The sequence below is a fragment of the Cyanistes caeruleus genome, chromosome 9, assembly GCF_971803275.1.
Source record: "Cyanistes caeruleus chromosome 9, bCyaCae1.hap1.1, whole genome shotgun sequence".
NCBI classification, from domain to species: Eukaryota; Metazoa; Chordata; class Aves; order Passeriformes; family Paridae; genus Cyanistes; species Cyanistes caeruleus.
Genome location: NC_141709.1, coordinates 34,648,116 through 34,674,397, shown reverse-complemented (window position 1 = coordinate 34,674,397; position 26,282 = coordinate 34,648,116). Strand labels below are relative to the sequence as shown.

Genomic DNA, 26,282 nt, shown 5'->3' with positions numbered 1-26,282 from the left:
TACAAGTATCCAGAGGCTTTTCATCTGTAGATCGCCGTGTCTTGGGCTGTGGAGCCTCTGTGGGCTGTGGAAGAAAGAACCGAGCCAGCGCCCTCAGGCTTGCTCTCTGTGAGTTCGCACCCCACTGATTCCAGCCAGCGATAAAAGATGCAGGGTTTGGACAAGCCCTGAATAATTGACTCTGGGCTGAATTAACGGGAAGGAAACGAACCCAGTCTCTTACCGATGACTCCTTTTCCAAATCAATGCAATGTACTTTCCTTGGGTCAGACTGTCTGTCTCTGCTTGGCTGGTCTAGGATCTTTGAGGACTGTAGGCACGTAGATTTTGTTCATGGCTCTTCCAGTGCAGAGCTCTGTGTTAGTTGTAAGTGACAAGATCAGTCAAAGGGAAAAAATTCCTGTTTCCGAGCCGGATTCCCGAGTCTATGATTCCCCCACCAAGACCAAGAATTTGATACAATTTGCTTTTCTTTTTTTATTATTTTTATTTTTTCCTTTTCTGCCTTTTTTTTTTTTTTTTTTTTTTTTTTTTCCCTTTCGAGATCGGGCTGAGGTGGGAAGGCAGATGGCAAGAAGGGAAGAGGGGAGTCAGTGAGATGTAACCCTGCATGTTTTTAGAGTGCTGTCCCTTGCGCTGTGAGAAGTGTAATTTTGACATCACAGTGCAGAACTTCTTCATTTATTTCAACTTATGGTCGCTGTAGTCTGAACATGCTATCTGGATGAAAGCCGTGCCTGTCCAAATCAAGCGTTGCACCTCTGCGTTCCTGAAACCTCTGTGAACACTTGATGGAGAAGTTGACTTTTTGAGCATCTGTGCTAATTGTGTCACGCTGTTACTCGGTTAAGGAAAGTGCTGGGGACAGAGGAAATTAGAGCAGCGATCAGATTATGTAAAAGAGCATTTTGCCCTTAACGTAATAGAAGGCAAAGCCAAGCTGGAAGCCATAGTGGGTTGTTTATGAACACATAGACACAACGTTGTAAGGATGTCCTGCTTTCGGTGAGCATGGTAACTTCTTGCTGGAGGGCCCGAAAGATATCGTGTCTGCCTGCCTGATTCCTTTCGCTTCTGTTCGTGCAATGAATAATCGCTCTCTGGCAGGAGACCCGGGCTGTCAGGCGGGATAGCCTGTGCGGGGGAGGCGGGGGCCGGGAGGCTTGGAAGGTTTTCGGCTCCTTCGGCCGTCGTCAGTGAGGACAGGGCACAGTCGGAAGCCCCTCCCTGGACGGGCTTTGGGAAACACCCGAGGGGGGCGGCAGTAGGAGAGTTCCCCTAGGAGTGATCTTTGCCCCCCGCAGTCTGTCCAGCTGCTCCGAAGCCCCTTCACCGGAGCCGCGCCCGGCTGGTGCCAGGACGGCCGTGGGGCCGGCTGCCCGTCCCGCAGATTGCTCTGCAGGACCCCGCGCAGCCCGGGGAAAGGGGGAGGTTGCGACCCGCGCAGGTATTGTGGAAACCCTGTACTCTCCCAGCTGCCCCGTGGAACCCTTCCCGGTGGGTCCGGGCTCGCTCCCGGGACCCGCCGCAGTTGCGGGAGCGGCTCCAGCGGCGCCTGGGCTGTGCCGGCCAGAGCGGGCGGGCAGCCCCGAGCCCGGGCGGCCGAAGCGGGCCGCACTCTGCTCCTGGCCGCACGGAGCCTGCTCCTTGCTCTCCCCTGGATTTGGCAAAGGCGGGCGGCAGCCGGGCAGCGCCGCAGGCTGCAGATCTCCCGGAGAAGGCTCCCTTGGGCTCCTTCTGGGTGTCAGCCCCCGCCCGGGGGGCACGGGCAGCCGCCCTTGGGAGGTGCCACAGCTCCCTTCCCCACGGAACGGCAAATACTTTTCAGAGAAAAATCAGAGTTTCAGGGCAGATTCATCTTTCAAATTCTTCCCCAGCCAATTTGTGACTGCGTGTTTATCCAGTGTTAACTGTGTGTATTAAAGCGAAAATATCTGTTAAAGATCGAGCACATTTGGGACCAGCGAGCTAGAGATGTTTTTTTAGTAAGCAGGAAAATTGGGAAGGGAGCTCATGAAAGAAAGGTGATTCATTCATACCAGGTCTGAAAAACACAGAGAAGCCTCCAAAAAACGAGATCCTGGTTTTCTGCCCGCAGGGTACAATTGAAGAAATGTTTGCATGTGTCTACAAGTAAATCAAGATTTACAGTTTTGTAACTGGTGTTTACAAAGTGCTACTGTAATGCTCCAAAATAAAATAAATTTCTTTGGAAAGTGCAGAGGCTGCAGGTTTCAAGTAGCAAGAAGTGCAATGTTCTAAGAAGAAGTGAGAAATCTTATTCTTCTTGGTGCTTATAATTTTTAAACTGATATTGTAACATTAACTCTTGACTGACACAGAACTGAGTGGGGAAATTTTAGCTGGTGCCAGAGTGATGTTGATCTGGAAGAGAATGAAGTGCTTGAACAGTGTATGTTTTTTTGCTCAGACATCTTTTATTGCATTTAGTGCATGAAAGCAGTCCAGTGCTTTTGGGCAGGTGACAAAATGGGGGAAATGTCATATTAATACAACTCCTTTTGTCCACCTGTTTGGTTTGAGCTGTTTTCTGAGTTTAACTAACCTGTCCACACAGGAAAAGACACTGGTAGGGATTTAAAATCTATCTTTGATCTCTGAGCACCTGGTGGATGTAGGAAAAATCATTGTTCTGTGGTACCTTGGTTATAATTATGGAAATCTGGATCCAGTCCTAGTCCTGCTGCAATAGTCAGTAGTGCCCCTGCTATCATGTCTTCGCTTTTGAAGGACAGCAAGGATAAGTTTCACCATATGTAAAAAACCAAAACAAAACAAAAACCTGAAGAGGCTGATTATTTAAGCAGCTTGTTAACAACACAGTCTTGTGCACACCCACTGTTCTACACAAAACTACTCATCCATTTTTGAGGCCCAGGAGATGCTGTGTTCTCATTATGCACTCTGAATACTCTTTATACTCCACAACAAAAGTCAAAAGAAAATTAACTTTTTTACTGGTCATCTAAGAAAAGCTTCTGCTTGTTGCTTCAGCTTGAGATTGCAGAAGGACAAGAGAGTGACAGAAGGAACCACTAATTTTAAAAGCAAATATATGCTTTAATATGTACAAGGAAACACTCAAAGATGAGTCAGCTCTGGCTGATTACCTGAAAAAAGATTTATATACAACAGCATTTCATTGTTTAATGTTTTGCTGTTCCTTGGTACTAATCTGAATGTTGGTGAATGTTGAGCAGGAGAAAAGTTATTTCATCAGCTCTCAGGGAAAGATTTGATGGATTAGAATTCAGTGAAACACTGACTTACCATCAGGGTTATATAGACTGTAATATTGCGATTCTACTGCACTATTATAAATATCCAAACACTTAGATCCCCTTCAATCAGCCCCTGGTGACACTGAGAGGTAGATTTACAAAACAAAGAATGCAATGGGCCTGTGCTCAGCATTTTGTGGCTCAGTGTCACAAAAATGAAGCCCTTGCACTGCCATACTCCCGTCCACTGAAAGTCTCCCAGTGTGTGGAGTCCAGTCAGACTGGAGCCCAGAATTTTGGCAAGCAGAAAGACAACTCTGTGAATGCCTGCTGGCTTTGTGCTTGTCACAGCAGCAGCTGTGAGGTCATCAGGGTCTGTCTGGTTTTGCCTCCTAGGTGGCTGCAAGCAGAGTGGGAGACAGGGCCCCTCTCTTGCCGTTTTTTCCTGGTTATATTTTGCAATGTATTTTCCTATATTTCTACTGTTACTGTGGAAATCTGCACTTTCTAGTGAGACAAAGTCATAGAGAGCTCAGAAATGGAAATTATATTTATCCTGTTTTCGCTGCAGTTCATACCAGTGTTTTGGGGGATTTTCATACTGGTGTTTCATTGTTCCCCATGTTCCCATGATGCTCCTTTATGTCTGAATGTTGTTATAAAATGGGATATGCATGATCCCATAGCAAGTATTTCAGACAGCTAAATCTCTGCAGGGGTACAAGAGGAGAACATATGGATTCTATTCAATGCTAGAGGCTATGAATGTGCTATTCAGCTATGATATGTGTGACTAGATGATATATACAAGAAGAATGGAGTCTGACCAGACAGCTATTACATCTAAAGACCAAAGAAGGTGTTGTTATAGTGAAGGACTCCTTCCCATACTAAAAGAACAGTGAATGTAGGTTAAGAATGTTGATTGGTAGAGCAGAGAAATGCAAATGTCAAATGTGCAGTGCCCATCTAACCACAAATACATCTCCTGGAGCAGACAGAGGCACTAGTTAGGACTCATCCCTACAGAAAGAGGGTAGCTGGTGTGGTCTATGAGGACGTTTCTTGAGGGGGCACAGTTCACTGATATGCTTGCCAAACTGACAGATGAGGTACCTTCCTCATTGTTTGCTGCCCTGGGAATAGCCAAGAGCTCTCTCTGCAAAGTTTAATTTAGGCTGTTTTTTTTGCCTTGTGGAGAATTTGTGGTTAGTGCCGGTTGTATCTTTGGTGCATTCCAGGGGAACAACACTTTCTCCCTGGTGCTCAGACTGCCTGAAAATCAACACCTATATTGATTCTCTTTCTTGAACTTCCCATTTGTGCTGTACACAGCTGCAAGCTCTGGCTCTCATCAGGCTTTAGGAGCAGCCCAACAGTGCAGGGTCACATTTGCCGTCTTCAGGGGAGAGGTTTGTCCAGTAGGGAAGAAGTCTGGGCACCACTTGGAGAAAAATGAAATGAGAAGGGGGATCCACAAACTGCATCAAGGTGGTGGGAGAGCAGCTGGACCATCCAACAAATCATCTGCTTCATGTTATATTTGTTTTGTGCTTTGTGGTAGGGTTACCAACTTCTGCGCCAGGAGATACCTCATGAGTGTCAATGGGCATTGGTGGGACGTGTACATCTGTGGGCAGGTAGTGTCTCTGCGTGTGCATAGGTGGGCTAATTTAGAACACCCAAAAAGGGTCAATAACTCTTGGACCTCTACTTGTCACATGCACATGATATGGTATGTGGGATGGGAAGAAATGTGAGGCTCTGTCTTTGGTGCTGTCAGGTTGCCAGCAGCTCACATTGCACTGGGGGTGTGCACACCTTTCCTGTGTTTCTGCTGGTGCTGCAGCCCTGGCCCTGTCACACAGGCAGAACCTGTGTGAGCACAGCCAGCAGCCCTTGCTGTGGCAGTGCTGGGCACTGTGCCCCAGCCCCGCTGCTCTGCTCATGTCACGCTCACATCTGTCGGGTGTCAGCTGAGTGAGTGCTTTGACCCTCACACGGGGTCTGTGCGCAGTGTGTCTGAACGGTACCTGGGTGTGTGCAATGACTTAGCTAGAGACATAAGTCTGGGTTCTATCTGGGTGCTTAAAAAAGAACAAAGCAGGATGCCTGGGGGTGAGGTGCATGCAGAAATGTCAGTACAGAACATGAGGGAGGTATCAGTGCAAGTCAACAAACCGTTTCTGTCTTTCTCTATTTTAGCAAGTGTCAGACCTTCCCCATCCTCAGGCTAATTTGGAGTATGTCTGTATATTGTACACTGTAGTGATATTGTCTGTATAACACTGTAGTTAAAGCTTCCTTGCACTAGTTATTCCAAGTAGCAGATTCTGTGTAATCATGTTTGTACAGTCCTGAAATTGTTAAGCAACTTTTTAGCCAGAAATCATAAGAAGCAGCTGAAGTATTTATCTTGGAGTCAGTGGAGATTGTGCACTTTACACACTTCTCAGCTCATAACAAATGAAAAGCTTTGTTTTGGCTTGGTTTGATCTAGATGTGGAAATTTTTGATCAGGATTTAAAGAGAGGACTTAATATTACTTAATTGTGTTTTGTGTACTTCTTATTTAACACTGTGAGCAAAATAAATCAGAATGGGATTAATTCATTTTAATTTGTTGCTGTTGCTAATTATATAATTAAGACCTCAAATACAGAAACACTTTTATTTGAGTAGAAAAAAAAAGTTTTAAAATAGGTATGTAGGAGAAATGGAATTTATTTTCAGGGTCAGTCTTAATAAAACATATTACATATATTCCTGGATCCTGCTTTCTCTGAAGTTCATATCACTAAAGATTTCTGCTTGGTGCAGCTGAAGCATCCCTTCTTTCTAGCTCTGCTGTCTTTTAGGGTTTGTAGGAACTCTGTTTTTACTATAAGAGAAAATTAAGAACCAAGTATGTTTTCACCAGTTTGATTTGGCAAATGAATTTACTTTTACCCGCTGTGTATAAGCACTAGTTGCATTTTGATATCAAGAGTAGTTCCGATAGGGCAGCCCGCTCTCCAAGTGCATCTTTGTGGTTTCATTGGCCACAACATCTCTCATTTTCTCACAGGGGATGAGGCAAGAGATTCCTTCTGCCTCACTTTGAGGGAACAGTTAAACACCTTCTGGCAACAAGAAGTTCAAAATTTTGAGGCTCAGTTGAGATCATCTGCTCCTACAAAATGTGTTCCTCAGGGTTTATGTCAGTCTTTATCCAGGTGCACATCATGGTGTGCCAGGACGCTCTTTCCAGTTTGGTCCAGCAGAGAGAACAGCTCTCACCTCCTTCAGGGTCACCTGAGGAACTGTCCTCCTATGCTGAGTGCCCATGGGTCACATTGGTGCAGGATTTGTCTCCTTACAACACTCTTTCTCTTGTTTTAGGTGTGAGGTAATGTCTGGGCAAAAGCATGCCATGGATCTAATGCAAAAGACTTTAAAGTCCATGGTCAGGAATGGAGAAGGAAACAGAATTCGAACAGCCCAGTGCGTAAGAAGTGATGGTTTAAATATATTCTGCACTACATATATACGCCTCCTTCTATTTAAGTTCCCAAATAAAACCAGTTATTTTAGGAAAGCATTGGAAGAATGATGGATGCAGTTAGGGGTGTAATATCTTCCTCTGCAAATGGGATACTGGAGGAAATGTAACATTCTGTAAAAGTGACATATTGTTTCCCTAAATTGTTTCACTTGTGACATGCTGATTTTTAAAGTACTTGTCTATCAGAATTTTTTTGACTGGTGCTGGTGTAAAGTCACAATTATTTTTTTTGTGAGATGAAGCCGAAGCTCTCTAACCAGTTAACTGAATTTTGCCTGTGTCAAGTCCCATTTTTCTCAACAGGTGTGGAAAGCAGCTGTGTCGTGGAGGACTGGATGGGATGTCTGTGCCAATGCAGGAGAGGACTGTGACCAGGACACTGTCCCCAGGCATCTCTGCCTCGGCAGATGGCCAGGTCAGAGCTGCTTGCCAGCTGGGTTGCCTGCACTGCCACAGCCGAGACACACACTGAACAAATTTTACCAGATATTTTCAAAGTAATTGCTTCTGGAAGGATTATCAGATTAAGTGCCAGTCATTCTAGCTTTAGCTAATTTCATCTGTTACACTGTAAAAACATTTTCCTATTAAATTTCAGGGATCAGGCTGCCTTCTGAAATCAAGGGCATTTTTCTGTTCAGCTGAGTAGATAAGCTGTCCCACTGTGCGTCTCAGAAGAGAAGAAGCTTCACATTTTCTCAGATCTGAGAATGTGCAAAGCAACACCTCAAGGTCAGGTGTGGTCCAAAGTGTTGAACACCCAGTGTGTGCAGTTTATTGGGGTCAAAAGAGCTGGTGGTTGCAGGGCTGGCAGGGCTGCCCATGCGATGGCTGCTCACTCCAGCCCTGTGTCGTGGTGCCCCCTCCTGCCTGTGCCACAAGGGACTCCTCCAGACCTGAGGATGCACAAGGGATGGGAGAGCTAGGTGCTAAATCCTATGTACCTCAGGTGCCTTGCAAGGATAACAGTGCTTGTTTTTGGCAGATGATGCTGCCCTTCAGCAACTCAAGGCATTATCAGTCTTGATTCAAAGCCTTGGCAGCCTCTGGAACAAGCACTTAAAGCAATGCAGTGCCTTATTTATTTGCTTGCTTGATAGAAGAGTGCAAATGAATGACAGTTGTTCAAATACCTCCAAATTACTGGCTCTTGAGCATCAATCTGCCATCTCCCTTTGGTATTTTTGTTTTCCCTTGGGAGGCTGCATTTTGGGAGGAGGGATGAGTTTTGACTTCACCTGGACTTTAAGGCTGACATACGCTGTAAAGGGTGTTTGAAATCCCTGAGAGCTTTCCAACAATATGCCACAAGAGATGCTCTCCCACTCAGACAAACCCAGCCTATAGCCTTTCTTCCTGCAGAAAGAGACCCTCACAGCATTCCCCTCAGACCTTAATGAGTTTAGTCTGCAGGATTTCCTCTTCCGGTGACATTATCAGGAGAAATTACCCTTTACCATTACCTGTGGCCAATGAAGGCTGACAGGCCTCTCCCAGACTGTGTCTGTTGCCCCCAGGACAGGAAAGTATTGTCTGGACTTAACCCTTTGAAGTTTCTCTCACCTCCACCTTGCAGCTTGCAGTGGCAGGGCTGGGGTTCCCTGTCCCTTGTTCTTGGGGGCTGTGGGTGCTGCCATGGTTTTTACAGGTGCCTATGGGGGGGCTGCTCCTTAGGAGCCCAGGGGAGAGGCTGTAGGGAATTTTTGTGGTCATGTGACATCCAGGCACACAGGATTATAGCCAAACACCACTTTTTTCTTGAGTCTTTTCCTTTCCTTTGCATGGATATATCATCCATTACGACAATGTGGGAAGGGTGCACCTCAGGAGTGTTCAGGATCCTGATGGTTTCACTTTACACCCTTTGGCTATGTCCACAGCCAGGTGCTATCCAGCCTATGCTATGTGACTCAGAACAGTGTTGGTTTATATCCACTGTACCATTCTATATCTACCACAAAATTACTACACACAGAAATTCAGGCCTCTGTACTACTGGAGTAAGTGATGATCCTCTCTGCATGACCTGCAAGGGTATTCCGTGACTGCCAAACCCTTGACTAAAAACATCTACCTAGAAAAGGACAGGGAAACATTTTTGCGAGTTGTGTGAGGCTTTCCTCAATTCTTGTCTGATAATTTTGGGTAACAAAGGGTGATGTTCTGTGGTGTCAGCCTGGGAAGGATGAAGCAAGGCTCAAGAAAGCATTCATATTCTGTGCCTTGTGGCTTCAGTGCTGGGTTCACAAGACTCTGCAGGGAGGACTCCTGGGAAAAAGGCAGTGTTAGCTTGCTTGGAGGCTTCCTTCTTCCCAATCCTAACTTCACCCCGCTTTGCTGACCCTCTGAGGTGATACAGTCTGCAGGGAAGGATTTATTGTGGGTATTAGCAGCAGTAATTCTGTCTGGTGCTGCTTTCCCCTCTGGCCCAAATGCTGGATTGCTGGGGAGCTTTCCGTGCCCATGCCAGCTCAGTGCTGAGCTGCTCTGCAGGGAGGTAACCTGGCACAGCTCCACAACTCTTACCTGGACATGGAGGATGGAAGGGGGATTAGTGCTTCTTGTGGATCATTTTGGTTTGTGACTGCCTTCTTTCCTGGGGAACAGAGGGCCTTTCCTTCTCCTATGAGGCAGCAAGTGTTAAACCCTGCCTGGGGGCCCTGCTAAGGATTTGCATTTCTATCTCTGCTTCTGATTTCTCAGCTTTTCCAGGGCTCCATTAGCCCAATCACTAGTTTCACTGCTTGGAGAATTATTCTGTTTTTTTGTTAATGCCAGGCCTTTATGTAAAGCTTGAACTTGGTTTCTCAGTCAGTTTGGTAATTTTTATTTGGCCTCAAAAGTATTCCATGGCTGGAGGATATGCTCTATGTAAAACTCACAGCTTCATCTGGTAGTGATTTGTCATTTACCAGGCTTTGGGCTTGCTGCCAGCTCAGCTGTTGCCAAACAAAATGAAGACAAGGGAATAAAATGGTTATCAGAAACGGAATTAGAAATATTGCAAATGAAATTAGCTAAGAATAGCTTAAAACTAAGATGAGAACATATACAATCAATCACAAAAATCATGGGGACAGGCAGCAAGGGAGTTCAGGTTTCCCCTAGACTAGGGTCTTCTTTACACTGAAAATGTTTCTGTATTGTCCCTCGGTACATGGGATTTAAGGGACCACCAAGACTAAATTTCCTGTGAGCCTGGAAAAATGGACTTGTCTCTGTTTCATGTCCTTTGCCTGCAGAACAGTTGGAAGTCTGTTTTCAAATGGACTGCCTAAATCCATAGAAACTTGGAAAAAGTTTCAGTTTATGAAATTTTTGGGTTGAAGGACAGAACACAACAACGGAAAAATTCTGTGTTACATACATCAACTTCAAATGTTCATATTTAATTTGTATAAGGCTTTGTTGTTCCTTTACCCTACCGCTCCTGGGTTTTTGTTAGATGTGCACGTTTAGGCAGAAGTTGTAACTTGATGTTAGAAATCAGAGGCCAAAAGATAACGCTTATTCAACAAATACTTTATTCAAATAACAGGCACTTATAGGGCTTGTAAACTGTTTAAGACACAGTTCCACAGCTCTGGCAGCAGACAGTGGTGAAGAGAATTCTCCACAACTTTTAATATGCTAATTTAATTTTTCTTCTTAACTGTGTAAGATAAGTCAGTAAAATTTAATGGAGGCAGAAACAGAGGTGTAGGGAGATTAATGACTTGCCTGGGGTCCTATAGGATTTGGGTCTGCTAGCATGGTGTTACCCCAGCAGCATGTGGTACAGTGGGTACACACAGCTGGTGTGGTGTTAGCATGTTGTCATTAACTGGGCACCATCATGCAGAACTCTACAGGCAAGAAAGAGGTGCCCTGTGTGGAAGCAGTTGTGCCAAACATGGGTCACAAGGTTGGAGGGACAACCAGGGAGACAGCCTCATCTGGGCTGGGTTTGGGGACAAACATGCTGGGCCAGAAGTAGGTCCTGTTTATTCACCCTAGCAAGGCATTCACAGCTGAGTGATGAAGTCAGTTCTCAGTGAGAGCCACAGCTCTGCAATCCAACTGGCATGCAGGCTTCTTAAAGGTGTTTCACCTTTTGGTAGAAGGCAGCTGAACAAAGAAACAGCTGTTCTTGCAGACTTGCACTTGTCTAGGCTCCAACCCTGCTTGTGATGTCCCAGTTTTCTCAGTCCAGGCATCCTATATCCTAACAAACTGCAAGGACTAGATTTTCTCCATTTTATCCACTGCCCTTGCCACAGTTATCCTTCCCATGCTTACTGCTACTGCTTTCATCCTTTACTCACCCTTCCGAAGCCACTCTTCTTCTTCCTGCCTTTAATTTGTCTCCTGCTTTGAGATGCATATTGCCTGAGCTACTTTTCTCCTGCTGTGCTAAATTGGCCCTTGAGGAAGGCAATGCCTTCCATCATAACGTATCATTGCTGATTTTCCCTTATAGAGAGGAATGGCTGCTGTCGAGGGTGTCCTGGCCTTGATGATAGGTGGCTTGATGTCTGTTGTGGTTGTAGTCTTCAAATACATGAGCAGCAAAAATTTCCTTCTCTTATGGCCTTTTTATTCTTTCTTGAATGTGCACTGAGAATAAGGAACTTAAAATGAGCTGGCAGTGGCTGAATAGCAGCACAGTGGAATACATTGCTGTCTGGTTCAGAGGAGGCAGAATGCTGCTGCTCTTGATAGGAGATGTGCCTCTGCCTCCCGTGTGCCCCCACCCAGAGCCTCCACCAACATTTAGTATTTGTATGATTTTAATGGTGGTGAAAAAAGTGAGGGTCTATCTCCTTGATATAGTTGATGAAGCTATTAAATAGTGAGCTGAATGGAGAACTTTTTATTTCAACCTTTAAGTCTGATTTTCTTGGTAGTACAGTAAGCTGTGCCATGTACAAACCTAACTTCAGAAGTGTTAATGTGAGCTGATACCTGTAGGGACAGCGCACTCAAACAAATGCCTGTTTATTGTACCTGAACCACTGCTTAGCAAAGGACAGGATCCATTTAGAGAAGAAGATGGGTAAAGGAAGACAGCTATAATGCTAAATAGACATAGGAAAGCAATAATAATTTAGAAATTTATTTATACTACATATCTGTAGAACAGTGACATATATACATTTTGATATTTGGGAAATGTCGATTTCTTTTCCATGCTGTGTTCTAATAAAAGCATGGATCTAGTTTTTCTAACCATGAAGATACAGATGGTCACCACACTGATATCTCTTCTTCTACATGTTTTAGTCACCTGTTATCCTATTTCCAATTATTTGGTATCATTTGAATTAAACCACATCTGTAAACATGATACAGTTCTGGCAACTGTGAGCAATTTGGAAGATAGGTCGATTCCGAATTCTGAAAAGATTTTTGGTATGTCTTGATGCATTGTTTGAGGGTGTATAAGAAGTAAAAAAGGTAATATAGCTCATCCTGGTTTTTTCTACACTGGGGTCCATCATGATTGCTGTGGTTTAATCTTGGTAGCAGCCAAGCCCCCCACAGCCATTTGCTGAGAGTCTGAGGTGTTCTCAGTGTTCCCCCACCGGATCCCTCCCACAGGGGCTGGCTGGTCAGCAGCTTATGCCAGCTGTTAATGAATATGTGTGTTTGCCTCTTGTTTGGTTTATTGCTGAAATTTTGTGTAACTGTGGGTCACAGAGGTTCACACACAGCTGCTTTGTTGGAAAGATTGAGCAGTGCAGGTAGATAATGTGGTGGCTCCTGCCATCTTTGGAGACATTCAAACCTCATCTGCTTTCAGAGTGTCCTTGCTTTGAGTACAGGTCCCTAGATCATCTTCTAAGGTTCCTTCCAATCAAAATTATTAAATGATTTGTGGTAAGAGGAATTTACAGAAAAATCTGATTTACTCATTTATCATGTCTAGGTATTTCTTCAGCATATCTTTGTTTCCTACTGCACTTCTCTGAGAATACCCCATTTTTATTAACTCTCTGGACATATTTTTTTATCATTTAATGACATGTTTATTACTTATTCATGGTCTCCCCAGATTAGAGTCAAAATCCAGGCTAGGTGAGTGGCTATGAGTTCCACACCCAATCTGAAAATTGATACCCATTCATTTTCTTAATCTGAACCATGGGACCTATGTAATACTTTCATCCTCTCAAAACAAGTGACAATGCCATTTCTAAGCTTCTCTTAGTAGAATAGAGGTAATTTCCTTGAAAACAGGAAAGACAAAAATAAAATATTTACATTTCTGAACAAAATATCCATTCAAGCAGGTAATTGGTCTGAGAAGGATGGAGGGAATGCCCGTGAGACCACACCAGATAAGAACATCAGGGAAGGTGACAACCGTACGTCCGTCTCCAAACTGAGAAGATATAGTGTCATGTTCTTCACTGCACTGTAAGCAGTTAATAGAATAAGAACAAATTAAATGGGAATCCAGTAAGACTTGGAAGGCACATCCGTTTTTTTATGCTAACAAATAATCTTGCTGCTACTTTCACAGAGCCACAGAGAATGGCTGTGGTTGGAGACTGCCTGCTCTCATGGAGAAAATGTTCACTCTCACACAGGCTGAGGTCTGAGTATCTCCACAGCCTCTCTGGGCAGCCTACCCAGTGCCAAATATTCAACAAACCTTCTCACTTAAGATGCAAAAAGCAATCTTGATTTAAAACAAACACATAAATCTCCATTTTTTCTGGTTTCCTCATGCTGTTATTCCCACTGTGTAATCTGAGCATAAAGGAAAGACCGCTGCTGAACTTTTTGAAGCCTTCATTTAGCATCTGTATGAAAAACATTAAAAGAAATAATACGAACAAGTTGAATGTATATAAGAAGTCTTAGAAGATTGTATCACAGATAAGGAAAATGCTTAGAATTTTCTTTTTGTATGTGTAATGCCTTTGCAACCTACTCGCAGCATTGTTCCCTGCATGAGGGCCCCCTAATTATTTCATCATGCAGCAGGAAATTCTGGTAGGTTATATATAAACAGCCCGAGGCAGGGACCTCTTCATCAGTTAGAGCGTGACATCTGACATGTGTGCAGCCTGCTGCTTGCATGGCACCATCACCCCGGCAGCCCGAGCGAGGAGGAATGCGGGAGCAATTGGGAGCACGGGGATAACTGGAGGTGCCAAACTGTTCCTCTAATCCAAGGCTAAAACTTCATCTCTTCCCTTTCTGGCGGCCACATCCCACCTCTCTGCAGCAGCAGGCGTGGTGACAGTGCGCCAGCAGCCGTGACAAGGGCTGGGTTCCCAGCCCTGTGCCCAGGCTGGGTTCCCGGCCCTGTGCCCAGGGTGGCTCCCCCTGTGCCCAGGCTGGGTTCCCGGCCCTGTGCCCAGGGTGGCTCCCCCTGTGCCCAGGCTGGGTTCCCGGCCCTGTGCCCAGGGTGGTTCCCGGCCCTGTGCCCAGGGTGGTTCCCGGCCCTGTGCCCAGGCTGGGTTCCCGGCCCTGTGCCCAGGGTGGTTCCCGGCCCTGTGCCCAGGGTGGCTCCCCCTGTGCCCAGGCTGGGTTCCCGGCCCTGTGCCCAGGGTGGCTCCCCCTGTGCCCAGGGTGGTTCCCGGCCCTGTGCCCAGGCTGGGTTCCCGGCCCTGTGCCCAGGGTGGTTCCCGGCCCTGTGCCCAGGGTGGTTCCCGGCCCTGTGCCCAGGGTGGCTCCCCCTGTGCCCAGGCTGGGTTCCCGGCCCTGTGCCCAGGGTGGTTCCCGGCCCTGTGCCCAGGGTGGCTCCCCCTGTGCCCAGGGTGGTTCCCGGCCCTGTGCCCAGGGTGGTTCCCGGCCCTGTGCCCAGGGTGGCTCCCGGCCCTGTGCCCAGGCTGGTTCCCCCGGTGCCCAGGGTGGTTCCCGGCCCTGTGCCCAGGGTGGCTCCCCCTGTGCCCAGGCTGGTTCCCCCGGTGCCCAGGCTGGTTCCCGGCCCTGTGCCCAGGGTGGTTGCCCCTGTGCCCGGGCTGATGCTGATGCTGCCCCTGTCCCCGTGTGTCCCCAGGAGGAGCCGGGCTCTGCAGTGGCAGGGCCACCAACAGGCTGCACGTCTTGGCTTCAGCTCATGCAGCCCATGCTCGGAGCACCTCCTGGCACCGGGGGCATTCTCCGAGTGCCTCCTGGCACCTGCACACCCTGCAGAAGGGCACCAGCTCCCCGCTCTGCCTGGGGCAGCCCGAGATGCCATGTGAGGAGTGTCTGGAGGCTGGAGACAGTCAAACCCACAAAGTGATTGTGGTGGATTAGGGCTTTGTGTCAGACACAACGTGTGACTGCCTTCTTTTTTCTCATGGCAACTTTTTTGATGGTTCCCAACAAAAAGGCAGATTATTTTCTCTTCAATGGGTAGGTGGTGTTTCTACTTAGCCAGCAGTGTTTCCTTGGTACAGAAAATGGCTTCTTAGGGAAGATGTTGAAAGTAACAGGCTAAGAGGAGTTTGAGCAGTGTAGGGAAAGCACCCCCCACTCTGCCCTCCAGCATTCCTAACCTGAGATTCCTCCCTGCGATGATTGCCCAGGCCATGGTTGTCCAGAATAGCACTGCTTGCTCTAACACTTGGTGAGCTTGTCCCTTTCTTGCATGAAAGACATAGACTGGCTGAAAAGCAAGGGGAAATTCTCTGAAGGAATGTTTTAGGGAAGCTGCAGCTCCCTGTTATGATGTGAATTTTCCCCTCTCATGTATATTTCCCCTGTCTTCAAATATACAGCTCTGTTTCCTTGCAAATGTTATTGTTTGGACTACTGCTTTCTGCTCTCATGTGTCATGGCTGTTTTGAATCAAACAAGAAAGTTTTTTTTGTATATTTTTTTATTTTGGTTTTAACTTTAAGCCCAGTCCCAGAAAAACCTGTATTCAGCAGTTTTCTGAACTCTGTCCAAATCTGTTTACATAGGAAAATATTCTTTCCATTGCTGCATCTAAGGCCATGATAAATTCCACAAGTTTTAGGAAATTGAGGATAGTAGCGGTATTTGGAGGCAGACTTTTGATCTTAATACCAGACTACTGAGGCTTGAACTCTGCTGAATCTCCCACTACAAAATCTTCAAGTGTTTCATATCAGCCCTTTGTCAAATTTCAGTAAATCAGTAATGCTAAGGATTTCCTGAAAAGTCAGCTTATTTTTTTTTTTTTTTCTCTTTGGTAAGTGACCGAATCAAGTTGACTGTGTTTGCTGGAATCAGCTGTTTTTAAATCAAAATGTGTCACAGACTGGAATTGTTTCCTATTTTCTTCTGATATACTCTTTACATTAGTTACATTTGTAATCAGACAATTCCTTATTAACCCTTTTCTCTAATCTACCATTTCTTTACTGCATCCTCATAAACATCAGTATGCACCCATTCACTTTGAATTTGAAGACTAACATATAATATATTTTTGTACTTAGTAGAAGATTGAAATCTAGTCTCTGAAGTGGACTGTCTCCAAGCTCATTTATATTCTTAAAATTCTCAGATGATCCTGACCTTGTGTACTTGTGTTTACCTCTGACTTGGGTGATGCTTCTTATCATCCCTTTGTTTCAGGATTAATAAAATGAAATGTCTATCCTTAAGGGTAGACTTAAGTCTTTTAGTATTTCTGACATATGTAAGTACTGTTTTAAACTGTCTTTATAGGGGATTTGAATTTTCCAGATGTTTAGTGTGATTTGTTAAAAAACAGAGCTGAAATCTGGGTCCACATTTCCCATTTCCTGTGTGGGTGGAATTCAGGAGATGGCCAATGATAAAAACATTTTTCTTTGCTTGCTGTTTCTAGTTCTATCAGGTACCATTTGAAAAACATACATTTGGTCAGAGGTTTGTGTCTGCCTGGTACTTGAGAGACTTTCCATTAAAACAGAACAGGCTTTTGGGGGTCTTCAGGAGGAATCAGGGCTCTGGCTATAGGTAAGGAAAACCATGCAACTTCAGGTAAGGGAAATGCAGATCCAGGCTAGATGTGAACACAGCAGACTTTTTTTTTTTTTCCAGAAAGAGGGTGAGGCTGTTGCTGATGTGTGGTGCCACACTTTCTGATTCCAGTCTGGAAAGCCTCTATGGAAAGGTTCTTGGATGCATACTTGGCAACACTGATCTCCTTGAACCCAAGCACCCAGCAAATCTTGGACTGATTACTGCTGGAGTTCTTAGCATGCTGGGAGGATTTCAGGGCTGGCAGTTTGGCCACATGTTTTATACATGGGTATTTATTAGGACATGCTCTACTCTGAGGCTCTGCCTATTCTAGGTTCAGAGGACTTTTCTTCTCCACAAGGCAGCATGAAATTTTAATTAAATTTTACTAGTTCTTTCAAGTATATAAGCAATTAGCTATGTCCGAGGCCAAATTCTGAATAAACTGTCCTGGGTTTCTGTAAAAAAAAAAGGTATTCCCCTCAGATATTTGACTAGCAGGTATTGCTGCAGGTTGGTGACTCTCACAGTCAGCAGTGAAGTGGTCTTTCCTAAAGCAGAACCTTTTGTGTGATCAGGTTGGTGTCTGAATTGTGCTGTGTAAGTCTCTTGTATCAATGTGCTGCAAACGTGGATGTGTCAGGCTCAGGTGGCTTGGTGTCCTTGACTCTGTCTTAGTAGCATGTGGTTCTGCTTATGAAAAAAGAGAGAAACATATGGCTTAAATGAAGACTTGGGTGATGTAGCTCACATAGATGGTACGTTTTTGGGCAAGCATATGATGGAGTAAAAGGATGATTATTTATCACTCTGTCTCTTATCTTTAGGAACCTCTGAAATCCAGCAGCCTATGAAATCTATGACACCCAGTGGAGTGGGTGAAAATGAAATTTGGTGTCGTGGCATCTGGGCAGTCCTGGTTCTATCTCAGTCTGGTCTTGATGCTGCTAACCTATGCCTTTAAAAATCCTTCACTAATAAATGTTAAAATTTAATCATTAGTAATTATGTCACTACCTCCATCTATTGGAAATAGCTGAGACTTAAGATGCTGAAGATTTCTAAGTAATTTTGCCCTTCTGCACCAGATAGTATGAGCAACAAATACCTCCAGTTGCCTTAAAGATCTTTATGTTCTCTTAATATTTCTTCTCCATCTCTGCATCGAAGTCCTATATTTACTGCTACAGAGGAAATGAGAATTCTCTGTTCTTTACTAGACATTATGTGAAAGACATTACATGAAAGAGAATGATAGAGGAAGAAACTGTGTTCTTGTTTAAAAGGTCTAAAGATACATAAGTTGGAAGTAAATCCTAAAATAAAAGTCTTTGATATGGATGGAAATTTCATGAATGAATTTCTTTTCCTTTCCCCTTCCTCTTAATGAAGAACACAAGTAAAATTGCAGATTCAAACACTTGAGTACTGAGGCAGGCAGGGGGTTGATTAGAGTTCTTTAATTATAACTAATGACAGAAACAACATGGGCTCCTGTTTTGCCTGGATGGCATAGGAATTGAGCCACTCATACAAATACAGCATGTCTCCCCTTATTCTCTTTATGGCAGATGATACAAAACTGATTCAATAAACCAAACTGCTGTTTGAAGTTCTCAAGAACAAGACCCTCAGTCTGTGCCCCGCTCTGTTCACTGGGTTCCTGGTGAACATGAAAGGGCATTGACAGGAATGAAGCAGCAGGTACTGGAGATCACAGTTGTTCTGCTCTACTTGCTCTCATTTTGGCTGCAGTCAGTTATGGGGCTGAGATGGGCATCTTGCTTGGGGCTCCAGTTACTGTGACTTGGGCACTGTGGTTCTTCCATATGTTGTACTGTTAAATTCCTCTGACTGGATTGGAAATGATGCTGCTCTGGAGCTATGCTGAGAATCCCAGTGTGCATTTCAGTATTTACTCATACTTCAGTCTGTGTGGAATCTCCTAGGAAGGACAGGATAGGAAAAATGGCTTTTTGGTTAAATATAGTCAGAATAAGATACTTAGGAATGCATTTATTGCCCTGCACCTGCCCCAGTAAGCTCCCACCAAGCTTCATTCAGTTAGCAGAGCTGTAAGTCCCTCCAGTGCAGCGCTGCGTGGAGCAGGGAGCCAGGCACTGCCTGCTTCCCCAGGGCAGGGACCGTGCTCTGCTAAGGCTCTCCCTGGGCCTCAGTGTCAGCGGGACAGCTTCTAAATCAGGGCATGCACCACTGATCCTGGTTAAAAACTGATCTTCTATCCTGTTTGTTTTGCCTACTAGGGAGCAGATTCACTAAAACAGGCACCTTATGTCCTGAAGCAAAATTTCAGTGTTGAGGGAAACAGAAATGATAAATATTTTTGTTAAGTATATTTCTCTGTCAATATTTATACAGCCCGAGTCCCGGGGTAACTGTGGGTGAAATTACAGAGGGGAAAAAGAATCCTCCAGTTTCTACCTGACTGCAAGGGAAGCAGCCTTTATTTATTATATTTATAATTTATTAATAATTAATTTCTATAATTTCCAGCCTGCGTGCAGCTGTATCAAAGGGAAGCGCAGGATGGGTGAGTGCAGGTGAGGAGCAGCGTGCAGGTCCTGGGAGCTGTGCTGTGGGAGCTGTTCCTGCCTGCTGTGAGGGGTTTGCTGGGGCAGAGCCCACCCTGGCTCTCAGCGCTGGCCCAGCACCCTGCGGCATGGGGCAGTGCCAGAGCAGGGCTGGGACCCTTGCTCTGTGTGCCCTTGGCTGTGCTGGCCCAGGGGCACCCCATGGGCAGCCCGCTGGCTCGGCTGGCCCTGCCAGCGGTTCCTGGCCTTCTCCCCAGGTGATCCTGGGGCTGCTGCCCCTGCGGGACATACGGCATCCAGCTGCAGAGAGGTGCAGAAGAGCTGCCCATTTATTCCACTAAACACTGTGGGAATGGCGAGATGGAGTAACAGGGTGGAAGCACAGAAACAATCTGGCATGCAGATCGCAATGACTCCTCTCTTTTTAAATTTTGTATTTCCCCAGGGAATCGCATGTTTATTAAAATGGAAACATTTATTGTCTCACACTTCCTTTAGGCTAATCCCAGAATTTGTTAGAAAAATCCTTTCTTGTAGAGCATACATTATAAATCTGTTTTGTTTAAATAGGGTTCTCAGTAGAACTTTGTGAATGTCAACATTTAAGCTTAGCATTTGTGGGTCTATATGAATAACATGCCTTAGCTCAAAATGAGAGTATCCATGCACACATGCTGTGTACTTCCTTAAAGCTCAGGAGAAAATGCGTATGTGCAATGTATGTGGTTAAGTGTGACTGTGGAAATGTGGCCTGATAGCTGGCCAAAGCTGACATCCTCTAACAAACCGCAGTTACCTTAGTGGTCTCCTTTACTGTGATTAGAGAGTAGATTTAATGCATTAAAACAAATAGTAAGGCAGTTCAGGTAGAGGAGATACTGACAAGGGAAAGAGCTACTGAATTTTAGAAGAGTCTGAATCTTGAAAGAAGCTTAGAACATGAAATGTGCCTTTAATTTAATTCTTCAGTCTCTTTCACATCAAGAAAATACAGAATCTGCTCACTCATTATAGTCAGTGTTTAAGCTCCATACCCTTCCTGGGTGATTTAGCTAATAAGGGCTGTGAAATGACTCTTTTAGTCAGTGAAATAATTGTTTTTTTAAAGGCTCCTGATTTGATTATCAAGATGGGATGAATTGCATTTCTGCTTCAGTGGTCAGAGGAATTTCAGAGGTATGTATCTTCATTAAAAATTATGTGTTTAACACCTTTCTATCAAAGAGATATGTTTATTTACAATTTATATTTATAATTTTTATTTACTTCTATTACCTTTATAATTTTTTTTATATTAGACCAGTCTATCAAATAAACTGGTGTGCTTTTGGGTCCTCCTGCCATATAAAATATCACATCAATGACTCTGGGGATGTGACACATTTCACTCCTGATGCAACCCATACAATTTGAATAAATGATGCATCGGATACATCTGGTCCAAAATATTTCAGTTTGCTGCCAATGAAACAATGCATTTCTCCAGTGCTTTCACCAGCAGCATCTTCTTCCATTTCCATATTATGATTAGACAGGGCTCCTGTCTGCAACAAACCAGAATATTTCCATAATAGGGGAACTTTGTAAGTAGAGATAAGACTGGCAGAAAATCTCTGCTAAACACTGAATAGATCCCAACCCTGCTCACAGGTCCCATAAATAATAAATATATAAATTAATATATAATATATAATATATAATATATATAATATATAATATATAATATATAATATATAATATATAATATATAATATATAATATATAATGTCTAATGTTATTATTATTAATAATAATAATAATAGTAATAGTAATAATAGTAATAGTAATTACAAAATAGTAATAGTAAAATCTTCAGGGACCTTGAGGGTTTTGCACTGGTGTGATTTGGCCAGCACAGGTGTTGCAATGCCTGCTGGTGGGAAGTATAATCTCGAGCAGGGGACCCTCCTGTTCATCCACTCCTTATATTCTCTCCTGGAGTCTGGCCTTGAGGTCAGTATTTTCCAGTGGTGGGGAGAGCAGGCTGCAGAAGCCTGGGAGCAGCACGCAGGGGCTGTGGGATGATGTGTAGCAGAGTCCCTTCTCCTGGGAGTGAGTGTGCCTGTGCTCAAGGGGACAGGCTGCACACAAATGGCCTGGCCACAATGGCTCACGTGTACAGGGTTAGGCTGAGCTGAAACAATTTTGAGAAAGGATGGTACAAGGGCTTTAGTGAGGTAGTGCCAAGTATCCAGCAGTCACTCAGGGATGGATTTGGAAGTGAAGAGAGATCAAAATTTTTTGGGGAGAGAAATTTGTTTCTTCCATTTTTTCCTCTGTTGAAGTGCAAGTCTGCACAGGGACAGTCACAGTTAAGTTCTGGGGACATTACCACTAAGTATAAAATTATTTCTCAAATGACTGAAAAATGCAATGCCTTCTCCTTGCATATTTCAAAGAGAATCACAAAGCTATTGAAGAAAAATGCTCAAAAACAATAAAAAGATTGTCACTTTTGTAATTTCCTCCTCCCTGGGGACTGTGAACAGCATCTGGGTAGCTATGGGTCCCTGCTCCGGCTGCCAGCTCTTCCCAGGAGCATAGCCTTGAGCAGTACAGTTACAGAATTCTCCAAAACCAGATGGTGACATTGGAGCCGAAATTACTCACAACTGAAACGCTTTAGTCCTAAATTCCTCCCTGATGTTGCTCCATCAAAGCCAATTACTTTGGCCTCCTCAGCCAGCATCCTTCTGAACTTTGCCAAACCTTTTAGACTTGTTCCTGTTGCTTGCAAATGGTTTTAGAGCAGTCCTCTTCCCATCCCACAGACAGCATGGTCAGTGGGCAAAGGCATGTTACTAGCAAAAGACCTGTCCCCTGCCTATGGGTTTGCACTTGACCTGAAGCAATTATGTATGATGTATTAACAGTGGGTCTAATAAAGCTGGAAGGTTTTTAGAATTTGTTATTTATTGCTTGCATCAAATTCTGCCAGCTGTTATAAATGCTCTCTTCTCCAGAGAATGTAAAATAATACAAAGTAGAAATGAATAATCTCATTCATTGGAGACCACAAACACTTGGCAACTAAGCTGCTGCTCAGTTTAAGAAGCAGCTCAGCAGACAAAAGCTTGACAAGGTCCCTTCTTTCCTGGTCACAAGTTCAGATCCAGAGCAGGTAGATAACCCCCAGCTGCTCTGTGATGGAGCTGCCCAAGGTAAGCCAAGGGCTGCTGGAGAATGCACCACCAGCCTCCCCTGCTGCTATGCTGGTCTTCAGCCACAAAGGTGAGGTCATGGGTTGGAAAGTAAGTGAGCTGAGAAAATAATGGGGAGGATGAGACATGTCAGAGTACGGCTGGAAACTCTCCCTGCCAGTGTCACACTTTGAGTTTATTATTTCCTTGTAGATGCTTTGGTACATACCAGTTTCCCATGGACAGTGTGCTGTGTGCAGTGTTGTCTTACAGGCAGAGGCAGGAACACAGAAACTGTTTCCCCTCACCTTTCTTGCTTCCCAACCTGACATAACTAGAGTGAATTTCCTGGAGTTACTCCAGTTAAAAAATGGAGAAATGGGGGAGTGTTTGCTTAACACAGTTCTTCAGAAATGATGTTTCCTGTGGCTTATGTCATCTCACAGTGCCACATGGATCATGGCACAATGCTGTAGCACTGCATTGGTTGGGAATGTTTCCAACACTGCAGTGCTAAAGCCATGGTGAAGGGGAAGAGAACATAATTGTCTGGACTCTCAGTTTGTTTTTGGCCAGGCATTTATGGAATGGGAGTATTTGTCTTTGAGCCAAATGCTTCTTTCCATAGGATTCAGTTTGATTGTACTTACAATTTAAGGGGCTTCAGTTCCCTGCCAGGCATTTCAGGTGCTTTTTCCCTCTGTTCCAGGAAGGTATATAAACACACAGCATCAGTGAAGAAATAAATAGTGGACCAAAAGGTTTTGTCAAGGAATCATCCTTCCGTTGAGATAGCCAGAGTTCATGGAGGGGGGTCTAGTCACTGCTGACCATGGTGCTCCTCATGCTGATCTGTAATGCAATGCTGCATTTTCCTTGTGGAGCGGGGGAACTCTGTTATATCTGGTAATGATGTTATTCTTACTGCATTTGTGTGTTGCACTGCTGTATGGACCTTGGAAACATACAGCCAGCCATCTGATCCAGCCTTTTCTTGACTCTATGTATTCACTTACTCATCAGCTCTGAGGCATATTGACTTAATTCCCTCTGTTTTCTAATGCTGTGTGTGGTTTAATCACATCCCCAGGAAGAAGTGTAATTATTAAACCACAGGAAAGTTAATGACTGGTATTTGCTCTTCAGCGTAACCCATTTCGGTGTCTGGGGTTTGGCATGTCATCCAATGGGAAAACCAGCTTTGAGACATAATCCTCAAAGCACACATGATTTAACAGTGATTTATGCATCTTTTATTTTACACATCTCAGTTTTAACAATAGCTTTGCTGGTTATTTCAGAAAACTGTGTTTTCTTGATCAAGATCATTGTGCTAAAAATTCTTCCTTGAAATTATACAATTTTTTATTTGGGAGATGGGTACTACACCATATGCAAACTATATTTTACATGACATTTGCAGACTTGTGAAATGTTGCCTACAATACTTGTCCTTACACAAATGCGTATTTCAGGGTTTTTTGTTAAATCAAGAGCTCCTAATATACTTTGCTTATTATATATAAATTTTCTAGGGAACTGGCTAACAAACGCTGAACATCTTCTTTACTGAAAGGATTTCCTGGTAGTCTCTCCATAGCAGTTGTATATAAGTAGCTCTTTGTATGTCTTATGAATTCTGTTTGACTCATGATCCACTAAACTATAGCAAATTTTATACTGGTCAGAAGGAAGGGAATAGAACCCATCAGAAAACAGCATTTCTGCATTTGGTTGGTACTTGATTTAGGAAATTATGATCTGAAATAAAATTTCTGCTTTTTTGTCTATAAGGTTCATGAAAAGATAATAATAATAATAATAATAATAATAATAATAATAATAATAATAATAATAATAATAATAATAATAATAGTATCTTAGAAACAGGGCTAGTTTAATCATCTTTGTTAGTCTCCAGACAAATTTTGCAATACAAACAAGAAATCTGTTAGCCCTGGGCAGTTGAGGAGTCAGCATTCTCAGAGGAATTTAAAAGCCATATGGATGTGGTATTTGGGGCCATGTATTAGTGGCCTTGGCAGTGCTAGGAAATGCTTGGACTCAGTGGTCTTGGAGGGCTTTTCCAAACCAAATTATTCTGTGATTATCTGCTGTCTGCATCCCTTGCTGTCTGCACATGCCTGCCCCTGGCCTTGCTCTGTTACCCAGGCATCCCTAAATCAGACACCAGAGAGACTTTATTAGGGAATTGCTAGTTTGGTCTAGGGGTGAAAGAGACTGATGCAGGGACTGTGCTTTGTTTATCATGTTTCAAGTCCTAAGGTGGGGTAGGATACCAGTGCTAGATAGTTCAGGAAATAATTGTGTGATACTAGGGAAAATAAAATACCATGGAATAGAGTGCTGCTTTGTGTGAGCAAAGGTAACAGAACTGCAATGAGTAAACTTGAAATAACCATGTCTATTTTAATAAACTGGTCAATAGCTCTGGAAATGGAGGGCTAGCAATATTTTCTGGAGTGGAGATGACCATGGTTTGCTTTGTGTTTCACAGAGATGAATAAATCAGAATTGAGTATTACTCAATTGCACTTTGATAGTTTTGCTTCCCAAACATTTGTGAGACTTCAAGTCTTACCATGCAGGAAATTTACTTTTCCCCCTTTTCAAATGTATAGTCTGAGCTTTATTTGGGGCTGCTCTTAAAAACTACAAAAACCATAAAGGGTTGGTTCTGGTTTTATGCACAAACTCAACACTAGTGGTGTTTTGCTACATTCACTTTCAAGACTGTTTCTGATTTTACAGATTTCAGTTCAAGAATGTCAGAACTCCTAATTTAAACTGGCCTTGCGGTAAAAAACAGACTTTTGTTTAGGTATTTACAGACATTTACACATTAAAGTGGATATCAAGGCCTTCCACAGCACTGCAGCCCACTCCACCTGGGTCTAAGGACTGTATGTGGTCTGGACCTGGGGAAGCAAGCTTTGGGATAGAAATTCATCATCCCTCATCCCAAATACCTTGGCTACCTCCTCAACTCGGCAGCTTAGTGAAGGCAGGAGACATGTCTCCATCACCAGCAAAATCTCCTGGCTCTGTAGGTACAGGTGAGTTATGCCAGTGAAGGTGACCCTCCTTTCTGCATACCCCCTTTGGTGGGCTGATAGAGGTGGCACACGGGGGAGCTGGCTGCCTGCTGCCATAGCTGTGTGGCTATGCAGAATCTTAACTGGAGAAAATCAAATGATTTCTCAATGAAAATGTCCATGATATGAGAATTGTTTTCATGTTTCAAGATGAAATCTAGGAAAGTGCTTTTGTTTTTGTGCAAGTAGAGGTCAAAAAGAAGAATGTCACTAGGGAGAAGAGAGGCAGTTGTTCACTTAGAAAGTTTGAAACTTGCTTTTGAAGCAAGAGAACATATTGCTATTTTTTTCCCCCACTCTATAAATAACTCTTGGCAGGCAGAAACAACCTTGATTGCATGAGATGAAGTAGAGCAACCAGCAGGCTCTACAGCAGAATAAATGGCACAGTGCCAAGAGCTTCATCAAATGAATAATAGCTTCCACTTGACAATCAGTAAAGTGCCTCTTCTCCTGTGGATTTAGTTTTTAATGATGATTAGAGAGGATGGGCCCCTAAAATTTCTCTGGTAGAAATGACCTCCTATTAATTTCTGTTACTTGAAATGCTGAATTCAAAGCTATTTTACAGCTGCAAAACCAAAGGCATTGACATAAAGGAACTATTATCTTTGTAATTGTAGCAACAAGTACTAAATTCACCATTGATTAAGACAGACTTTTAAACTTTATGATTCTTCTGTTGTCGATGTCCCTTACATAATGTTCTGGGCTACCCAGATTGCTGTCCTTTGGAAGTAAAATGTTTAACG

General features: G+C 43.9%; 1 protein-coding gene across 2 annotated transcripts; it reads left to right on the top strand.

Moving 5' to 3' along the window:
* The first annotated feature begins 4,787 nt into the window (after positions 1-4,787).
* LOC147651785 (uncharacterized) lies at positions 4,788-18,030 on the top strand. 2 transcript variants are annotated; one of them, XM_086841975.1, is made up of 5 exons: positions 4,788-4,882; positions 6,624-6,725; positions 7,090-7,201; positions 13,059-13,185; positions 16,547-18,030. In XM_086841975.1, exons 1-4 carry the CDS (start codon positions 4,848-4,850, stop codon positions 13,152-13,154), a joined length of 345 nt encoding a protein of 114 aa, XP_086698101.1. In that variant the 5' UTR covers positions 4,788-4,847; the 3' UTR covers positions 13,155-13,185; positions 16,547-18,030. The 2 variants fall into 2 exon arrangements, with proteins under 2 accessions (XP_086698101.1, XP_086698100.1); XM_086841974.1 differs by lacking the exon at positions 16,547-18,030 and having other exon boundaries at positions 13,059-13,586.
* Positions 18,031-26,282: the final 8,252 nt, after the last annotated feature.

Bases quoted from the DNA above. Each gene is read 5' to 3' on its own strand.
- LOC147651785 (XM_086841975.1), top strand. From the start codon at position 4,848: ATGGGCATTGGTGGGACGTGTACATCTGTGGGCAG. The intron at 6,726-7,089 runs GTGCGTAAGAAG...TTTTCTCAACAG, and splicing joins AACAGAATTCGAACAGCCCA to GTGTGGAAAGCAGCTGTGTC. The intron at 7,202-13,058 runs GTCAGAGCTGCT...CCATTCAAGCAG, and splicing joins CTGCCTCGGCAGATGGCCAG to GTAATTGGTCTGAGAAGGAT.